At 34.5% G+C, this 19440-nt stretch overlaps 3 protein-coding genes across 6 annotated transcripts; 1 reads left to right on the top strand and 2 right to left on the bottom strand.

Moving 5' to 3' along the window:
- Nucleotides 1–2288: 2288 nt before the first annotated feature.
- LOC125193128 (uncharacterized) lies at nucleotides 2289–3841 on the top strand. Its single transcript, XM_048090903.2, has 3 exons — nucleotides 2289–2593; nucleotides 3131–3464; nucleotides 3621–3841. The coding sequence occupies exons 1-3, from the start codon at nucleotides 2319–2321 to the stop codon at nucleotides 3684–3686; spliced, it is 675 nt and encodes a 224-aa protein (XP_047946860.1). The 5' UTR covers nucleotides 2289–2318; the 3' UTR covers nucleotides 3687–3841.
- Nucleotides 3817–5678, bottom strand: LOC125193216 (complex 1 protein, LYR family protein). Its single transcript, XM_048091011.2, has 3 exons — nucleotides 5414–5678; nucleotides 4308–4427; nucleotides 3817–3975 (listed from the first exon to the last, which is right to left on the bottom strand). Exons 1-2 carry the CDS (start codon nucleotides 5630–5632, stop codon nucleotides 4314–4316), a joined length of 333 nt encoding a protein of 110 aa, XP_047946968.1. The 5' UTR covers nucleotides 5633–5678; the 3' UTR covers nucleotides 3817–3975; nucleotides 4308–4313.
- A 2762-nt stretch (nucleotides 5679–8440) lies between these two features.
- On the bottom strand, nucleotides 8441–10773 carry LOC125216548 (putative RNA-binding protein ARP1). Of its 4 annotated transcripts, none has more exons than XM_048118292.2 (5): nucleotides 10507–10773; nucleotides 10245–10407; nucleotides 9938–10146; nucleotides 9054–9279; nucleotides 8441–8678 (listed from the first exon to the last, which is right to left on the bottom strand). In XM_048118292.2, the coding sequence occupies exons 1-5, from the start codon at nucleotides 10693–10695 to the stop codon at nucleotides 8653–8655; spliced, it is 813 nt and encodes a 270-aa protein (XP_047974249.1). In that variant the 5' UTR covers nucleotides 10696–10773; the 3' UTR covers nucleotides 8441–8652. The 4 variants fall into 4 exon arrangements, with proteins under 4 accessions (XP_047974249.1, XP_047974256.1, XP_047974262.1 ...); XM_048118299.2 differs by having other exon boundaries at nucleotides 9054–9276; XM_048118305.2 differs by having other exon boundaries at nucleotides 8441–8702; nucleotides 10507–10772.
- Between the last annotated feature and the right edge of the window lie 8667 nt (nucleotides 10774–19440).

Below are 19440 nucleotides of genomic sequence, written 5' to 3'. Positions count from 1 at the left end.
GCATGGCCAAATTATATACTCCTATTAATTAGCATAAAACAAAAGGTTTAACTAATCAATATGAAAGTGACCACCTCAAATTATTATATTTCTATCTGTCGAGAGAAAAATATGCTTAAGTTCGTCATGCCTAATAAGTTAGATCGACAACTAGCTCATTAATTCAACCATATAAAGGATTATATGTAGACTTTTATTTGTTTCTAGGGATGTCAATGTAGCCCGCAGCCCGTGGGCCGGCCCGAATAGCCCGCCAAATTAACAGGGTTAGGGCTGAAAAATTCTAGCCCGATAAAATTACAGCCCGATTAGCCCGCACCCGATTAACCGGCAACCCGTTAGGGCCAGACCCGAAAACCCGATGGGCTGGCCCGAAAACCCGATAAAATTTCTATCCTTCTATTTATTTGACTCTAATTCGACACTCCATTGGTTATTTTATAATATAGATTACTAAAAAAATAACTTTCAATTTTATATATTAAATATATAAATTATATATTAAATTTTTATTAACATAATAATAGATATATAAATTAGAAACTTCAAATTCACTAAAAAATATATTTAAATTTCTAAAACATGCTTTAAAATTTCTTGATGTTTTTGTTTTATTTTGCATAAATCTCAAATATTTGTGTTTGATCATGTTTATGTTTGAGTTTAAGCATATATCTCAAATTTATCATAATTAAATATTTTACATTTTATAAATATAACTAATTTTCACCATTATTTATTGGATTGAACACATGTTAATTTTATCGGTAGCAACCCGATTAGCCCGTTGGGCTAGCCTGAAACCCGAGCTTTTAGGGTTAGGGTTGAACTTTTATAACCCGAAAAAATCACAGCCCGGTTAGCCCGCACCCGATTGACCCGTAACCCGAATAGGGTTGGCCCGAAACCCGGTGGGCTGGCCCGATTGACATCCCTATTTGTTTCACATTTAGATTATTCGATCGTTTACTTAGAGAAATAATCTTACTGCATATTAATGCCCAAATAATCCATTTGAATTGATAGGTGACCATAAAATCTCTACAATGAATAGATCTATAGGACTTTATTTTGTTTCACACTAAAATTAGTCTATTGTGGTTTAGTTAATAGTTAATGTAATAAATATAATACTATCTATTTGAATATAAATTATCTAAAATACAAATTAGCTTGTTAATTAATTCCACGAGTTTTTGCATGGGTTGGTTGTTGGAAATAGAAAAATGAATGATGGTTTCCAAATTAAATTCTAATGCTTTCACCCTTGTTGTAAATTAGATCAAATTTTTAAAAGGAAAAATCATCGAAAATGTCTTTCAAACTATTCATGTGTATCATAAAATATTCTATACTATTAATAATATTAAAATACTACCCGAACAACATGGATAATTGACAACACACACGTACACTTGGAGATGGATAATTGGATATATACTATGAACATGGGCAATATTTTTCCTTTGGATCAAGATGAAAGTTTGGGGAAAGTCAAAATACTTAGTTCATTTTCTTGAAAATATTATGTATTGAAGGTTCATTGAACAATTTGCATGAATTAGTTTGAGAGCATGTTAATCTCATATATATCGTTGTAGCCTGTATTCATGTATAAGATTCATGTGTCAACAATAACAGCATTTTTGCAAGAAAACTTGATTGCTAAATGAACCTCTAATTTACATTTAATTTTTCTAAAAGTAAAACATAAAAGTTTTTGGTTTTGATGCTGAGACAAATAAACATATGAGTCATGTATTTTCAACAACTTTTGTACGTATTTAAATTTTAATTATATATGAATTCTTTTTGTTTTTTCTAGGGCTGCTATACAATTACAAATTGATTATTTGTCAAATTTGGGCCTATATTTGGATGGGTTGGACTATGACTTTGTTGGCCCAAAATAAATCAATCCATGCTAGGCTGAAAATGAATTTGATTGCAAGACTATAGTTCTATTTTTCACGCCTTTTAATTTTTATACTTATTTCCTTCGTTCGCAAATAAGAGTCTCATTTCATAATTACTATAAATGGTAAAGAGATTTTGTATTCCACTAGCTCAATCCACTGATATTTAATTTAAAACTAATACTACATGCAAGAGATAATTCAGATGAGATCTTTTCACTTGTTGATAAAATAGAGTCTTTTTTCAATTAAAAAAAAATACCGTATCCAACTTAAATAAAAATTCCTTTGTGTGATGTGTATTTTTCTGGGATTAAAAAGTGTTTTTATTCATGAATACACATAAATAAAAAATAAATAAAAGAAAAGGAAAATGTAGTGGCAAAGGTAGAAGAGTGCCGTATGAATTTGGTGGCATTTCCACAACTCTCCCTCCCTCCGCCCAAATCCGCCTTCATCCCACCACCAATTTCCCCTTCCCGCCGCCGATCTTATCCCCTTGAATACAGTCGGCAGATGGCGGCGACTTCTTCTTCTCCGGCGGCGATTAGGCTGCAACCAATTGAAGCAACGCCGGAGAGTTTCAGCGAATTCGGTCAGGTGATCGAGGCGTCGCCGGACGGCGATGAGTTCGGCCCCCTCGATGCGCAGCTCGACCTGTCCCGTGGCATCCCTAGGTCTATCTCTCTCTCTGATTGAATTTGATTGGAATTTTAGGGATTTGTGATATTCAATTGGCTGCAGAAGTGTTTGATGCTTTAATTTGATGGCAAGGAATGGAAATCATGTTGTAAATGAAAATGTGTTTACATACCTTGAATTTTGGGGGACATTATCTACTCAATTTGAGTGAATATGTGGTAGAAGGGAATTAAGATTGCATTTCAACTTAGGAGCAATTTATTAGTGATAATATATTATATATGTAAAATTGGTTAATTTATTGTTAGTTGAAGCAGAAAAGATAGAGAAAAATGGTTAGAGCATTGCTAGTTGAAGTGTCATACATGTATTGGAGTAGTGTAGTGTGCCAAACTTATAAAGGGTGGAAGGTGATTGATTTCGCGCACGGATTAAAATGGAAAAACGAGATTATTGGTCGTGGACGGATGGGCTATATAAAAACTGTTGACAAATCTACTCTTCTTCTCATAACTTGTTCCTTGTCCTCCATCATCCACAAGCAAAGGGCTAATTCAATTCTTCTTGATCAGGTTCTACATCATGCATCTAGAGGACAGGCCTCTAAGGTTCTCGACGATCACTCACCACGCGAGCGTCACCCAGTGCCTCGGCTCCATTGGGGGCCACATCTGGTACCTCGGAGTCGCGAGGCCGTCCCTTGTCGATCAAGGCGAAACCGGAGCCGAGAATGCGGTGAAATCACAATGCGGGCACTCGTACGTCCCTCCGGCCGTTGATGGCGTACGCGTCTTCAAGGTCTCGGGTCCCAAGTTCTTGAAGCTCGACCGGGGCACTTGGCATGCCGGGCCGTTGTTTCTTGAGAAGACGATGGACTTCTATAACTTGGAGCTTAGCAACACCAATGTGAGCACCTAAACTCTTGTTTGTGAGGGAAAGCATTTTAACAACTGAGCTGGAGTTTGTTGTTGTATGTGTGTTGCTTGCCTTGTTCTTGGTTAGGATTAATGCATATTCTTGATTGATTTGGAGAATAAAAGTGTGTGGTTTGTTGATGTGCAGGTGGTTGATCATACAACGCATGATTTTGTAAAGAAGAATAATGCAGTGTTCGTGTTTGATGAGTAGCCTTTTTCTTCAATCAAAACGACCGATTTCTGCTCGGAGAGATCATAATTTGTAATTTGAAGATTGCACTTTTATGTTGTTAGTTGATCTCTGTATCTCTTTCCCTCTTTCGAATTTGTAAAACACTCAATAAAAAAAAATTCTTTATTTCTAAAGGAGGTTTAAATAGTTCACAATGTCTCGAGAGATCAAACATAGGTTCCACGAACCACTTTCCAACCGACTCGTTGGTCTCAATAACGGCTGACAGATTCGCCCCTCAACGGGGTTTCCTTGCTCACCGGTTCAACTGCTCAAAAACGAATTCGAATGATTAGTTTGAATGAAGCAAAGATTGTTCAAAACTGTGAATTTACACATCTCAAAGATTGATAAAAAACGCGTAAAATGCTCGTACAGCCAGATTTGTGTGTAGACAAGAAGTAACTAAACACTGTCACGAATAAGGCTAATAGGTTCCCTACAGCTCAGAAAGCTAAAATTTCAATCTCTGCAGCTATATTCAACAGGGATTGTGAAGGGTGATTATTCAAACAATTTGGAATATTGAGACTATTGTGACATCTTTAAACTTGAACACTGCCTTAGAGTTGAGATTGCGATGGAGAGAAGCATACTTACCGTCTATCAAGCCTGATAAACTTCGGGCAGCTGAAGACCTACACTTGAAGCAGATTTTCCCAGTACTTTTTTCATCTCAGCAGATCTATCCACTGCGATATTGTACGAGAAGAGCAATTCCTGTACGATGAAGAGTTCCAAATATTAGAACAAGTTGCACTTCTCCAAAATACAACCATAAGAAGAATATCTACGTTGCTCAATCATCTTGAGCAGTATTCACTATTCAAGGTAAAGCCAAACCGAATCTATCAATGCTAATAAAACAAAACGGAACCAAAAGGATTAAAACCATTTCCTACAATACTCGCTCCTTATACACTCTTGCACGTTGGAAAGAAATGACAAAATGTACCGTCTACATGAACTTTTCAAACAAAGACACAATGGCAGATAACAAATCCAACTCCAATCAGCTAACACTCGAGAAAGTTAACCCAAAGTCGAGCCAACCATAAAAGCCCCATGAAGTTTCGATTTTCTGCACTAATACTCGAAAGAATCGCGCCAAAATAAGACATAGACTTATTCGAAGCTCCATGCTTCAAAACAGTTGTTCAATCTCGTTAACAAATAACTAAATCATGCTCGAGTTTGCCAATATTCGGCTCATTAGCTCATGAACAGAAGATAATTACAGGCTCGTGACTCATGAGCTAACTCGTAAAATCTACTAAAAGAAAGTCATAGACTTCAGCAAATATATTAGATTTTCGAAAGAGATCGCGAATAACGTATTAATTTAGAAAACCATAGCTTCAAATTTGGGGTAAATCATCAATATTTTCAATAAATTAAGCTCGAGCTCCACACGATAATAATGAAATCAAACTCGAAAATTTTCAATTTTAAGCTCGATTTGATTAGATTATACCCCAATAGACTAATTATTTCTCCGAATACCTAATCTGCAAATCACAGAATTGCTCTAATCCCCATCAAGAACAACTATCATTACGAAAGTCTAATTCAAGCAATCACTCCTCACATCAATCAATTGCACTTTTCCGTACAAACATTTACAGTTCAAACAGAATAAGAAATTGCTCAAATTGAAATTCACGATCACAGTATCAATAACGGAGCAACAGGAAAAGGAAAATCACCTTCTGATGGTGGACGCTGTTGAGATATATGGTGTAATCCTGCGCGAGCTTCAAATTTTGGGGATTTTGGGAGCTGGCATTTTTTCGGAATTCGTGTTTGATGAAATCCGTGAAATGAGATTTGTGGCCTTCTTCGCCGACGTGTTTCCTCACCGCTCTGAGAAGGCTTCTGTAAGCAGCTTTTGCAGCTGTATTCGCGGCTTCCATTGGCGGACTCATTTCTGCTTTCACGCTCTTCTTCTTCTTCTCACTCTCTCTTCAAAATTTCTAAATTGCAGAAATTAGATGTTGTTCATTGTTGGGCCCAAAACTTCCTATTCGATTTTTAAAAAGCCCAAAACTTCCTATATTTAAAAAGCCCAAAATTTCCTCACGAGCTTTATAACGTATTGTATTTTTAAAAAGCCCAAAACTTCCTATTCGATTTTATGTTTAAATAAGTGAAACACAATCAATAAGAGTGGACTAAATTTTCGTTATTTGTAAACAAACAACAATTTTCACTTATCTCATTACTCCCTCCATCCCACAAAAGATGTCACGCTTTCCTTTTTAATTTGTCCCACAAAAGATATCACATTTCTCTTTTTGGAAAAAGTTCTCTCTCACGTGAATATAAAAATTATATTTTCTCTCTCCATTTAACACACAAAACAAAACCTCCTAAAATCTCGTGTCATCCCACAAGTGTGACATCTTTTGTGGGACGGAGGGAGTACTATTTTTCACTAAGCATGACTATATTCACAATTTTCATTTTATTGTTTGTGACTTCATATAAAAATCAACCTAAATTACTTTTACTAATTTCAATTCTAATGTTTGTCCATATCCCTAAATTTTTTCCCCTTATGCATCAATATATTACTAATCAAATGTCAAGTTACATTTCTTGAACTAAAAAAATAAAATGAAGGTTTGAGAGTTTTGGATCAATACTTTTTTACTCCTTTCTGTCCACAAAAAGTAGACGATGCTTACCATTTTGGGACGTTTACCAAAGTTAGACTACTTTTTAAATATGAAAAGTTTTAAATATTTAAATACTAGTATTAATAATGTGGATCCTACGATTCACTGACACTATTTATCTTTTACTTCTTCATCTCTCTTATTTTATTAATTTCACATTTAAACTCGTATCATATGTAATTATGTCTGCTTTTTTGGTGGACGGAGGGAGAATTTTTCATTGGTCTTGGACTCAATCTAAGTTATGCTAATTGGGCCAGTAAATTCCTTGATTGGCCCGCTACTTCTTTATGTTTATTTCCTTTTAAAATAGAGGAAATTATTAATTATGTGTGTGTGTGTGTGTAGACATGTCCACGGTTTATGAACCGGCGGTTCCGGTTTCGGGAAATGTGGAACCGGAACCGAACCGTGAGGCTATTTCACGGTTCCAGTTCCGGTTCCGGTTCCAGTTTGGAACCGCCGGTTTTCCGGCGGTTTTTAACGGTTTTTCACGGTTCCGAATCGCCGATTTCTGGCGGTTTTTCACGATTCCGGCTCGGTTTCACGGTTTTTCGACGATTTTTCACGGTTCCGGTTTGGAACCGTCCGGAACCCACGGTTCCGGCACGATTTCGGTTCGTAAAATTTGAAACCGGAACCGGCCCACGGTTCAAAATATGGCGGTTCCGGTTCAAGAAAAAAGTCACGGTTCGGAACCGGAACCGGCGGTTACGGTTCCGCGATTAACCGCCGGAACCGAAAACCTTGGGCATCTCTATGTGTGTGTATTTGTAACGTGTTGATTAGGTCATGCTGTTCACGTCTTAGTTGTACCACTAGTGAGTTGGTTTCATTATTTAATTATGTACTTATTTTATTAATTAATGTGATATTGAGAGATCTTTAATGATATAAAAGTACCAACAACGTCGTGATTTAGTACAAGGTTTAATGAATGATCCTTGTGAATTTGTTGCCAATTAATCATTACTAATTCATGTGATTTTTTATGACATAAAATTCAGTTTTATGACATAAAATTTCAGTTATTGTCATCATGACTAGGACTCACATGATCATGTGGTGCGTAATCATGTTAATAAAACATTATTATATCGCATTTATTTATTTTTATTTCTGTTGCATGTATCCCTTTTCATTTCATATTTCCTTTTCATTACTAATGTGATGTGGCGTTATTTGTTGATTTAAGAGACTCGTGACTGATAATACATATGAATTTGAATTAAAACAATAATTTGTATATCATACATTTGTATATAAAGGGCTTAGATTTTTGCACATCTCCCTCTTCCAAAAACAAGTAAAGCATATCATGAAATATGAATTATTTTAAGTTGAAACCTTCTATAGATTGTGATTGGAACTGTTGAAATTTCTTCACTCTTTTAGTGTAGACATAATAAATGATGGAAATATTACGGTAAAGTTATGTGTTGTTTTTATCCTTTTTATTTGATTTGTCATTATTTCATACTTCACTATCACGATGAGACCTCACACTATCATATGAAATCTTATATCATTGTATGACCTATCAACATAAATATTGCATGTATGAAAATATTACATTATTGATTCATGGAGTCTGAATTTAATGTTGGGAGGAATTGTTGTAGTACTCAAATAAAACTATGTTTAGTAGCAGCAATATCCACTGGTAAATCGCGAGATTTTTGTAGTGATAGTTTCATTATAACTGATGAATTCACAATATATTCATAAGAGATTCTCTATGAGAGAGATCCTAGCTTTCTGATCTCCTTAGACTTCATCTCGTAGAGAGTGATTGTGTAACCGATTCTCGCTATTGTGTTTTTCTTGCTTTTTGTATTTGTGCTTAATTTCTTAACAATATGGATTCAAATAACATCTCATAGAAGAAGTAGACATCTTTATGAATCAATCCCTTTAATCAGCCCCCAAAATATAAATTAAGCATGTTTAAGCTCAATTAATAGATGTGAACATTCATCTCTAAAAATGGGAAGAATCATTGCATGTTCACAGAGGTTGCATTGTTTTTCTCTAGTTGAGATTGCATCATGCAGGTTAGAAAAACAGATAATAGTAATAATAAGAATAGTAACAATAATGAATGAATTAGATTCCTAAAATTACAAAACAAAAAATAAAAATAAAAATAAAAATAAAATTGGAAAAAAGCTGAGCCACTGCAGATGATATAATAAATTTTGTTCTGAGCAGCCAACACTCTCCCATATTTTGTCATTTATTTTTCTTCATCTCTATCTGCCACTTCTTCAGATTTTTTGGCCAATTGTTGCACCTATTTATTCCACAGCCAGGCAAACTGTGACATATAATATCATTTCACAACTGTATAATCCAAAAGCAATAATATAATCACAAATTGTAAATCAGCAATATTCAAACAAAAGTTGCACATAAATTACTATTTCATCTAATGATTCCATAAGTTATCTCACATGGTCACACTTTGAAACATGTGATTCAAAGATTCTTTCCTCTGATCTGATTCCTTCTTTATTTTATTAACTATCTATATAAAGTTAACAAGCATGCTGTTAGGATAAAATTAGCTATATAGTAATAAATAAAATTAGTAAAGAACATAACTTTTTTTTTTGTAAATATAATTAAGAGTAATAATTAAAATGGGCCAAAATGCAGAAATATATACCTGCATTAGGAGGAGTGGGCTTAGAAATGAGAGCTGGGACAGTTGGAATTGGGCCTGCTGCAGTTGGACAGTATAAATGGGTAGGGAGGCCCATTGTCTGTGATTGGTGGAAATGGTAGTAAGGGTACATCGGCATCAGTGCACCTGCACCCACCATAGCCTGCCCTGGGTATACTTGACCGAAATGCCCATTCATGTAGGACCCACCAGTAAATCCCACCTTCTGCTGAATTAAAATATAAACAAAATATTTTTTCAAATCATAAAAATGATTAAAAAAAAAAATAAAAAATAAATGGTTCATTACAATAGTATTTTTTCAATAATAAATGTATTTTTAGTATAAAGATATTAATGATAATGTAAATATAACCAATCATTATGATTTTAGTGCTTCCCAAATACGTAATTTAAGTAATTATCGATTGCTTATAAGTTATAACAGAGATATATACGCACATTAAACATGATAATTGATCAAAATAAATATACAAATATTTTCACAAAATTTTCTATTTTAAGAGTAGATCTACATTTTTAATTAAAAAAGGTAACTACAAAAGCCCATGCTTACTATTATTACTGTAAAAATACAATGCAAAAGCCTGTCAACTTATTGAGTATATATGCCAGAGATCTTATTATTATTACTACTATTTCCTAATAAAAACAATAAAATCAAAATCAAGTTAATATATTTCTCAAATCAAATCCGAGATTTACTTTACCTAATCACAAAAATTTGAGAATAATATTAAATATTAAATCAAAAAGCACTATGCAACTGAAATTTTAACGACTCGATCTAAACATATGATTATAAATAGCAAAAATAATATTTAAATATTCAAAATTATTTATTTATTAATAAAAAAAATACGTACATGATTATAGTTCATGTCAGCTGGTGCAATGTAGGTTGGTGAGTATCCATAGATAGGAACAGCTTGATGGTGGTGGTGGTTATTGTGGTGGTGGAAAGGCGCCGCCGCGGCCGGAGTCGCCGCCGGATAATACCACTGCACATGATTCTGCGGCGGCGGAGGTGGCGGCGGCGGAGTCGATGCTGCAGCTCTCGGTCCAACATTCACACCTAATAACAAATCGAAATTCACAAAATCAAAATTGAAATCAATAAAATTCGGAATCGACGTAAAAAATTGAAATTAAAAGAGGAAAGAGTTAAGTTACCTTGCTGAGGAGGCGGATTGGCGGCGGCGGCGACGGCGGTGGAGGAGGAGCGAGGGCGGCGCGCGCCGAGGACGGCGAGGTTGCAGTTGGCGCGGCGGCCGTTGATGATCGGAGTGGCGTCCTCGCACGCTTTCTTCGCGGAATCGGCGTCCTTGAACGTGACCTAGAAATTAGGGGAAATTAATTAGATGAAATCAGAAAATTGCGATTCCGATCGGAATTGGAGGCGATCGGTGGAAATTGAAATTGATGAATCGCTCACGAAGCCGTAGCCCTTGGATCGGCCGGTGAGCTTGTCGGAGATGATGACGGCTTCGAGGATGTCGCCGTACTTCTCGAAGTGGTCTTTCATGGCTTCCTTGGGGGTTTCCCAGGCGAGGCCGCCGACGAAGACTTTGGTGAGGGAGGTGTCGGCGGAGGAGTGAGGAGCGGCGGCGGTCATGATTGTCATTGGTGGAGGATTGAATTGGTGCTGCTGCGGCGGAGGAGGAGGAGAGGTGGTGAGGAAGGAGGAATGTAAGTAATATAAGTAATGTGGAGAGGGATGAAGGGATACATGAGAATATAATAAAGGGGAGTGACAGAGGGGCAGACAGATGGATATTGGGTTGAGGCCAACATGAACACTTGAATGCTCTTTCTCTCTCATGGATTAACAATATTGAAAATATTGATTTTGTATTTGTGATATTACTAATTAATTATGGTGATTTTAGTAATTATATTTTATAGTAGTACTACTATAAATTATCTTGATGAAGCTTTGTGGAGAATTCAGAGCGTATGGCGGGTTGGTGTTTGCGTTTGTCTGACTAGTGTCTTTATTTATCGGATATGAGATTCGTTTGTTGGAAATCGGGAACCTTAAACCTAACATTGTACGCAACTGCTAATTAATTGTGTGGGCTCGCTCCCTCTCTTTCTCATGCATTAAAAGATTATATTTTGTGATTGCGATTTACGGAATACTACCGTTATTTTAGTAATTGATCTTTTAATTTTATCTCGAGAAAGCTTTACGCAAAACGAATATAGAGTATTTGACAAATGCATTTTTTGGTTGATGACACTAATAATGTAATCACTAGTTTATTTTTTATGTTGATAAGAATGGACACGGAGTGTCTAATAGGACGGTGTCATTTCGTTAGTACTCCGTATTCATAGACATGTTAAATTCGTTTGTCATAGATTTGACTAGCATCTTTACTCCGTTGGATTCGTTTACTAACTAATTACCTATGTAATATGTTGGTACAAGATCATATACACTCTCAATAATTAAATAAACTATATTGGAATGAGAAATAAAGTAAGACTACACCGGGCCTAGTCTTAGAGTTAGACCCTAATTAAGTCCAATTAGGGTTAAGTTGAATAACCCTTTTTTCTATATATAGGAGCCTATGAAAACGAACATGCCTAAGTTATTTAGACTTAATAAATTTATGCCTTCAACATTATATTATCTATTTGTGTAGATTGTAAGGTAGAGTATTTTATTTTATTTCATCAGTCTATCCAAAAATTAATGTTGATTTATTTGATTGTTTATTTTGTGTAAGTAGTTGAACGAGGGGAGCACACTCATATGCAAGTATGCAACATCGTGTGTGCAATGCACTCTTATTTTCATATGGCTTAATTATCTTATCTTTAATAATATTACTATTCATATATACGAAGTATTATTCATTTTTGTACCTTGACTAATTGACTAGGAATCCAACAATACTATTGAATAACAACTCAGCATGATTATTCAAAAACTACATATGAAAAAAAATTGGTCAAATATTACATGGATTCCTTCTAATCCTCTAATCCCATCACGGTATTATCTTGAGTCCTTGAGTATTAATGGAGATGAAATCAAAATCTTTATAGTCAATACAAGAAATTCAAATTAAATCCAATATTCATTGCACAATAAGAAGTGAAAAGCATAAGTAAAAGAAAATGATTCTCCGCTATTGGTAGTGATTCGAACATTCGACGGCTTATGACATTGCATTACACTTATATAAACAGATCTTTTAAATTTTACCTTCTATATAGGGACTGCGAGTCAATATATGACACATTCGGAAATAAAAAATGTGGAAAATACATTAGGAAATAGTAGAAAGAATATTTAAAAGTTTGAGAATTTATAATTAGAATTAATGAAATTGATGCCGGTGGAGAATCTATGAAGGAATGGGGATTTGTAAGGCGTTCACGTTGTGGTGTTTGTGTACGATACGATGTCGTCTCATGGTACGGCAGCTGTCTCCTATTGGCTGTGAGGTACGTTTCCGTTGTCTACTATTATTGCTCCACGTGTAACCCAATTCACTTTGACTAATTTTGCCCACTTTTTGTACCTTATTTTTAAAAATTATTATCTTTAATTACGTCCCAAAGATAAGCTAAAAATTGTGATACAAGTGTTAATAAAATTGATTGAATATATCGTGAGTCGAGAAAAAAATTAATCTTGAATTAGTTTTAATAAATATATTATGAGTAAAGAAAATGGTAGTGTTACGAGTGTATATAACAAAAGGTAAATATGCTAATGTGTTAAGGGTAATAATATATTGCGAAATGAATTAATTTTAGGCAATGAGAAATATATTTAAAATTATGTTTTGATTTATTTTATTAATGTTTAATTAAGGGGATACGGACGTGATAATGTTGGGCTATGGCCCGAAACAAGTAGGGCAGCCCATGAACTAATATAATCATAATCAAAATGGGCCAAACCTTTCAAAATGGCCCTTCAATCAATAATTTTCAATTAAGAAATGATTGCATTTATTCACTAATCCAAAATTATAGAATGTGTTAAACAGAACAATAGCACGGTCTTAAGCTAATGAAAACCAATCTTCTGTAAAAAAAAATTTATTTAATTAAAAATTACTAGTATTATTATAATTAAAATGATAGTAGGAGTATATGTTTTTATGGAAATGGGCACGTGAGAATGATGAGGGGTAGCACAGAACAATATGCTCCATGCTTTGTCTCCTCGAAAATGTAACGTGGCCAGCTGTATGCCAGCTGAGGGCTTTTTTGGAAATTACAACAATTCTGTTTGACCGTTGACTGAGGTTCAAAAGAAATAAACACATAAAAAAATATAATTATGATATTATATATTCGAAAAAAAAGAAAAAATAAATGAGAGAAAAATCAGTGCTGGAATTAGACATGCAGAGGGATAATGGTGTTGCTAGCTGGAAATCCTCATGCTCTTAGTTGGCAAAGTGGGGAGGGTATACTCGTCATTTCACGTGCTTAATATTTGTGATTATAGTGATTGAAATGAGATTTGAGATCGTAATCGTTCTCGTCTGAGGGTATAATTTTGTCAAAAATGGACCATATTCATTTTGATTATGTATAGAGTAATCGTGTTAATAACCGAATATAAGAGTTGGATTAGTTCAAAGGACGGGCATGCATTTGTATTTGACATGTACTACAAATTTCCGATTGCTAACGTGATATTCTATATCGAAATATTAAGATACGTCAAAATTTGAAAATTGAATTAATTGTACTATAGAGGTTGCAATGAGACTTGAGATCATAAAAATCCTTACAATATAAGGGTATAATCTTTTCAAGGATGGATTAGACTGATTAAAGATACAAATTTAAATTAAGCGCGATATTTTTATGTACATAGTAGTCTAGTAGTAACATATCTGCAGGTGTTCAATTCAAATGACGACGTTTGTATTTGACATTTTCGATTATTAACACGAATATTCTGTACCAAAATAGTGAATAAAGTCAAGATTTAATAACGGAATAAAATTTGTAGATATGGTCAATTGGTCATGTAAGTATCCATAAAATTTACAGATATGGTCATGTTAGTATCAAAGTTCAAAAGTATGATTAATTCTTACCTGGCCATCTAAAAAATGACTATAATTTTTAATTTATTGACTATTGTAAGTCCGTGGTGTTTATAGATTAGATCCAGTAGAAAAAGAAGAATATTTCTATCATCGTGAAGAAAAAGAGGGGATTCATTAAGACTCTTTTTGAATAAAGTCAGCAAAATGAAATATGATTAATATTACTAGCTTGATTATGGTGATTGAAAATGAAAAGGACAAAAGTGTGATTAGAACTGCAGCTGTTTTTTGTGTGAATTACTTAAGCATCGTTGTTTTACTAATAATTATACATTATCTAATTATATAAGTTATTGCTTATTTTATGATTAATCAAATTTATTTAAGACCAGCCATCTTATTATTTAAACATGCAGCTGGACAAACCTAACCAGCCTTTAATAAAAAGATATATTTAAAAATATAATCAAATATACTCCCCCGGCCGTTTGAGTTTAATATTTAAATTATAGTACTAAGTTATTAAGTAGCAGCTCTCTAATTAATTAATAGAATAAAGGATTTGATTATCAAAAGTAATACTAGTATACTATTGTATGACAGTTTGATAACTGGACAAGCTATAAACGGAGTACTAAAAAGAGACAAACAATAACTATTTTGGGCTGGAATATGTCGTTATAAAGGAATTAAATTGTAGAGATCTTATCCCCTTTTAATAGAGAAAAAGTTAAGCAACTTATAATTTTTTTAGACGAGGGTATAAATATTTATCCCTCCGTCCCATTTTAATAGCCTATATAGTCCTACCTAACAATAATGCTAAGAAACATATAATTAATTAATAAATTAATGAATAGAGATAAAGCAACTCCTACGGTATGATTTTCATTTTAAATAGTACTCTCTCTGTCCTATGATGCTTGCACTTTTCGATTTAAGTCCTAAATTTGGAATTGATTTATTATATAATTAAATTGATATTTTAAGTGTAATAAGAAATCATTTAAAAAGAGAATATTTAATTAATTCTAATATAATAATTAAATACCTTAATTCTTATTTAAAATAGAATAATATAAGTAGTTTGAGAAGAGCTGAAACAGGAAAATACTGATTGACATGAGATACAGGGAGTCGTATGCCAGAAATAAGATGTCCAAAGTAAGATTGACTAATTAAAATGAAACGATGAGAGAAAGAATTTTGATAGTAATATTAAACAACTCAACTTCTTGCAAACTATAAGATCATATTAACCTTTAATTCAATAATATAGGAGTGTCCACAATTATATATTCAATGCGAGAACTAGTGGGCCCATTACTTTAATGCTGGCCCAAATCTGAAAGCCCAATAGCCCCAATCCTGCCCAGCTGCTCCATTGGGGATGACCCACCCTCCAAACCCGGTCTCCCGACCCGGAGGAACCCCTTATAGCCGATTGGCTGCATTGCAATACATATTCATTTAGATTTTTCTCTCTTTCTCCGAGTTTTCTCTATGAGTCATCCAGAGTGTTCCTTCATCCCCCTCTCATGTTCTTCCATTCTCTATCCGAAAAATATTACTCCATGTGTCATGTGTGACCATGAGACAGTAATCTCTATAGCAATAACCCTTTGAGCGATAATGTGAACCTCATATTTAAATTAAAAGGATATTATTACATGTATATGCATGAATAACTAGGTAGATTTCGAAGCAAATTCATGGAGAATGAGATGGTTATAGGCTTATAGACTACATAAAAGACATTCACACTCTAATTCAAGTATTCAATTTACTCTAACTATAATCACAAAGGAGTAACTAAAAACATTCAATTATGTTCGACCCCAACACTCTCTCTCTCTCTCTCTCTCACACACACACACATATACACACAATCACAATATAAAGAGCTGGCAGCTCGTGCGAGCATGAAATGATGGCTGCAACGTGCATGAGGGGAAGGTGTGTGTCTCATAACATAAAAGAATCTCAATCACAACTGTTAATCTTGAAATCTCTTGTCATCTCATAGTCTATTTTCTCCCTCTCAATATTATTCTAGCAATTTGGTTACACCACCCTTAGCCAATCAATCACGTGACCCTCACATGTTCACTTTACACCGGACGTGCAGATCACGTGCCCAAGTAAATAAATTACTACTCCTCCATTATTCACTAATCATGTACTTACATTTTACACACTCTAACATATAACAACTTGTTCATATAATTATAAACATACACTACTGGCTACATAAAACCCTCATAGAATGAAACAACAAACACCATGACATACAATGTTTGCGTGTACATACAAATATGCAATATATGTAAAGTTAGTCGTAACTATTATACATTATGATTTTTCATGGTGTATCATCATAATCAAACGGTTTAAAAAAAATAGGCTGGAATTCAAAACAATTATTAATAAGAATTTTAGGCCCAGTCCATTTAATTTGTCCATAATAAATTAATAGTACTCCCTCCGTCCCCCATTAAGAGTTACATTTTTCCATTTCGGTCCGTCCCCAATTAAGAGTCACACTTTATTTTTACCATAAATAGTAAGTAGGTCCCACATTCCACTAACTCAATTCACTCACATTTTATTATAAAACCAATATAAAAAAGTGGGTCCCACATTCCACTAACTTTTTTAACCAACTTTTCTTTACATTTCTTAAAATCCGTGCTGCCGTGCCCGATCAAAGAGTGACTCCTAATAGGGGACGGAGGGAGTAGTATATTATTATCTGGCCTGACATTTTTTGTTAGCCCTTTTGGATAGACCAAATTACTAACCCAATGCCAGTCGGCCTTACCAAACGAGACCTTATAGACTTATAGTCCATGATGAATGTCAAATTTATTGGGCTAATTCAAGTCACGTTTGGTTCACAATTCAGGGTTTGAATAAGGGGTTTAGAGTAAATCTAAGGCCCAAAACTAATTTAATTTGGATAACGGGAATGGATCGGACGAATGATGTATATCTTATCAATCGTTGATTTGAATTTGTTACTATTAAATCCGGAAATTAGGTAGTACTCCTACAATTAATGAGATGAGACGACTTTTTTTTTTGGGTGGCCAATTATTGGACTGACCAATTATAATAAAGAGTGAATTACATATTTAGCACCTATACTTATCACAACGAACGTTTGCCGTCTCTATACTTGCAAAATATCATTTGCGGTCCTTATACTTGTACTTATGCACGTTTTAAGGCTCTTTTCGCTTTTTGATATTTTTTTGGACGAAAATACCCCCAAAGAAAAAATTTGTACACTATTTTCTCTCTTTCATCCTCCTTCTTTCTTTTTTCTTTATCTATAATAAAATTAGAACTAAAATTATGGATTTGTTAATCTTATTTCCTTTTCTCACATCAAAAATTTCTCTTCGCAATTCTAACAAAATAATGTAAAATAAATTTCTTAGCTGAACTTTTGATTTGTCTAATTTCCTTCTTCAAATATGTCTCATCTCAAATTTTCTTTTAATTATACAAGTCATTTACAGAAAGAAGAAAGAGAAAAAATGAAGAAGAAAGAAAAAGGAGAGAAAATAGTATATAAATTTATCCTTCATTTATTTGGGGGTATTTTAGTCCTAAAAATGTCAAAAAAAAAGAAAAGAACCTTAAAACGTGCATAAATACAAGTATAGGAACCGCAAATGATATTTTGCAAGTATAGGGACCGCAAATGTGCGTCGTGATAAGTATAGGTCCTAAATATGTAATTCACTCTATAATAAAATATTTAACGTGCAATACTGATGGCACAATTTTATTTGGCTAGCCAAATTGAATGAATAATTAATACCAACTCCTACTAGAACATTTTAAATTTTCTGCATTCTTCTCAAATTCAATTTGGAATAAGAGAAATGACGGCTTTTGGTGCAGTGAATTCTCTTAGGAACACACTTCATAATATTCTCCATTGTCGTCGGTTTAGCCTTGTTGGTCGCTCTAAAAAAATCATAAAAAGTTGTGTACGTTGAGATGCGGCCATTGAAAGGAATTCTTGAAAGATTGGACAAGACAAGTCCAAGCAGGAGCAGGAAGAAGGTGAATGCTTTAGATGGAAACATCAAAGAGGCACTTTGGAAATTTGAAGACTCTTTGGAATCTCTTCTCACTCACCACATTCCTTCTCAACTCGAAACTCTTCCAGAGAGTCTCTCCATTGATCTGCAGAGTCTGGAAAATGATGCGAATTTGTTGATCCAGAAGCTCAATGATATGAAGAAGGAGTACATTTATGAAGTAGAGAATATGCCTCGAGGCGAACCTATTTCCTCATTCATTGGTTTCCATGGAACCAACTCGAAGATGATTGGATTATCAGACCAATTCCAACTGCTCAAAACCGATCTTATGCAAATAGACCGGTTTTACAAGGGCCGAAAGCACGGGTACGCTCTTTATGGAACGGCAGGAGTTGGGAAGACGACTCTTGCTATGCAAATTTACCAAGATGAAGAAATTCAGGACAGATTTGAGTGTCGGGCGTGGGTTACCGTAGGCAGAGTACCTCAACCGATCAGTCAAATTCTACGAGGCATTCTTGCTCAACTCTGTGGAATCAAACAAGGAGAGGATGAAATAAGTGATCACTGCTTGACAAAAAGATTGTATGGCAAGAAATGCCTCGTTGTGTTGGATGATGTCTGGGAGAAACAAGTATATGATTCCTTGGCTCGTTCTTTACCAAACATCAAGAATGGATATATTCATGTCTTGCATACCGGTCGACATTATAAATGGATGCGACAATTTTCTTGCTATATGAGTAATAAAGTGTATGAGGTGCGGTTTTTAAATGAAGAAGAAAGTATGGAACTACTATGTGAGAAGGTGTTCGGTGATGAGATTGCCCTCCTCAACTTCTCAAACTTGCCCTCAAAATTGCCAAGCTTTGTGAAGGCCTCCCTCTCTTGATACTCACTGTTGCTCACATCCTATCGAAATCCGAGCATAGCAGAGACCCAGTCTACTGGAATGAAGTAGCAGAAAGGAGAAATTCAGTCTTCACAGATGCATATAATGAAATATCAAAGGTACTTTTCCCAAGTTACGACTACTTACCTCAGCGTCTTAAAATGCCTTTTTTTGTTTATGGGAGTTTTCCCACGAGATTATGACACTCCCTATGACAAGATCATTGCTCAACTCGGTGTTGAGGGATTGTTGTGTTATTTCAAATGTTTGAGACACCTAGCTTTTAAATACAGTCTTGTCTTACGCACCTTGAGGAGCGTGCATAAAAATTACAGTCGTCAAGACTTGATTTACGAGTACAAAACTTGTCGGCTTCATTCTGCATG

This window comes from Salvia hispanica, chromosome 2, assembly GCF_029641045.1.
Source record: "Salvia hispanica isolate PSC_SH4W2 chromosome 2, Shi_PSC_v1, whole genome shotgun sequence".
NCBI lineage: Eukaryota > Viridiplantae > Streptophyta > Magnoliopsida > Lamiales > Lamiaceae > Salvia > Salvia hispanica.
The sequence above is the reverse complement of the archived record's forward strand: the minus strand, read 5'-3'. Positions and strand labels throughout refer to the sequence as shown.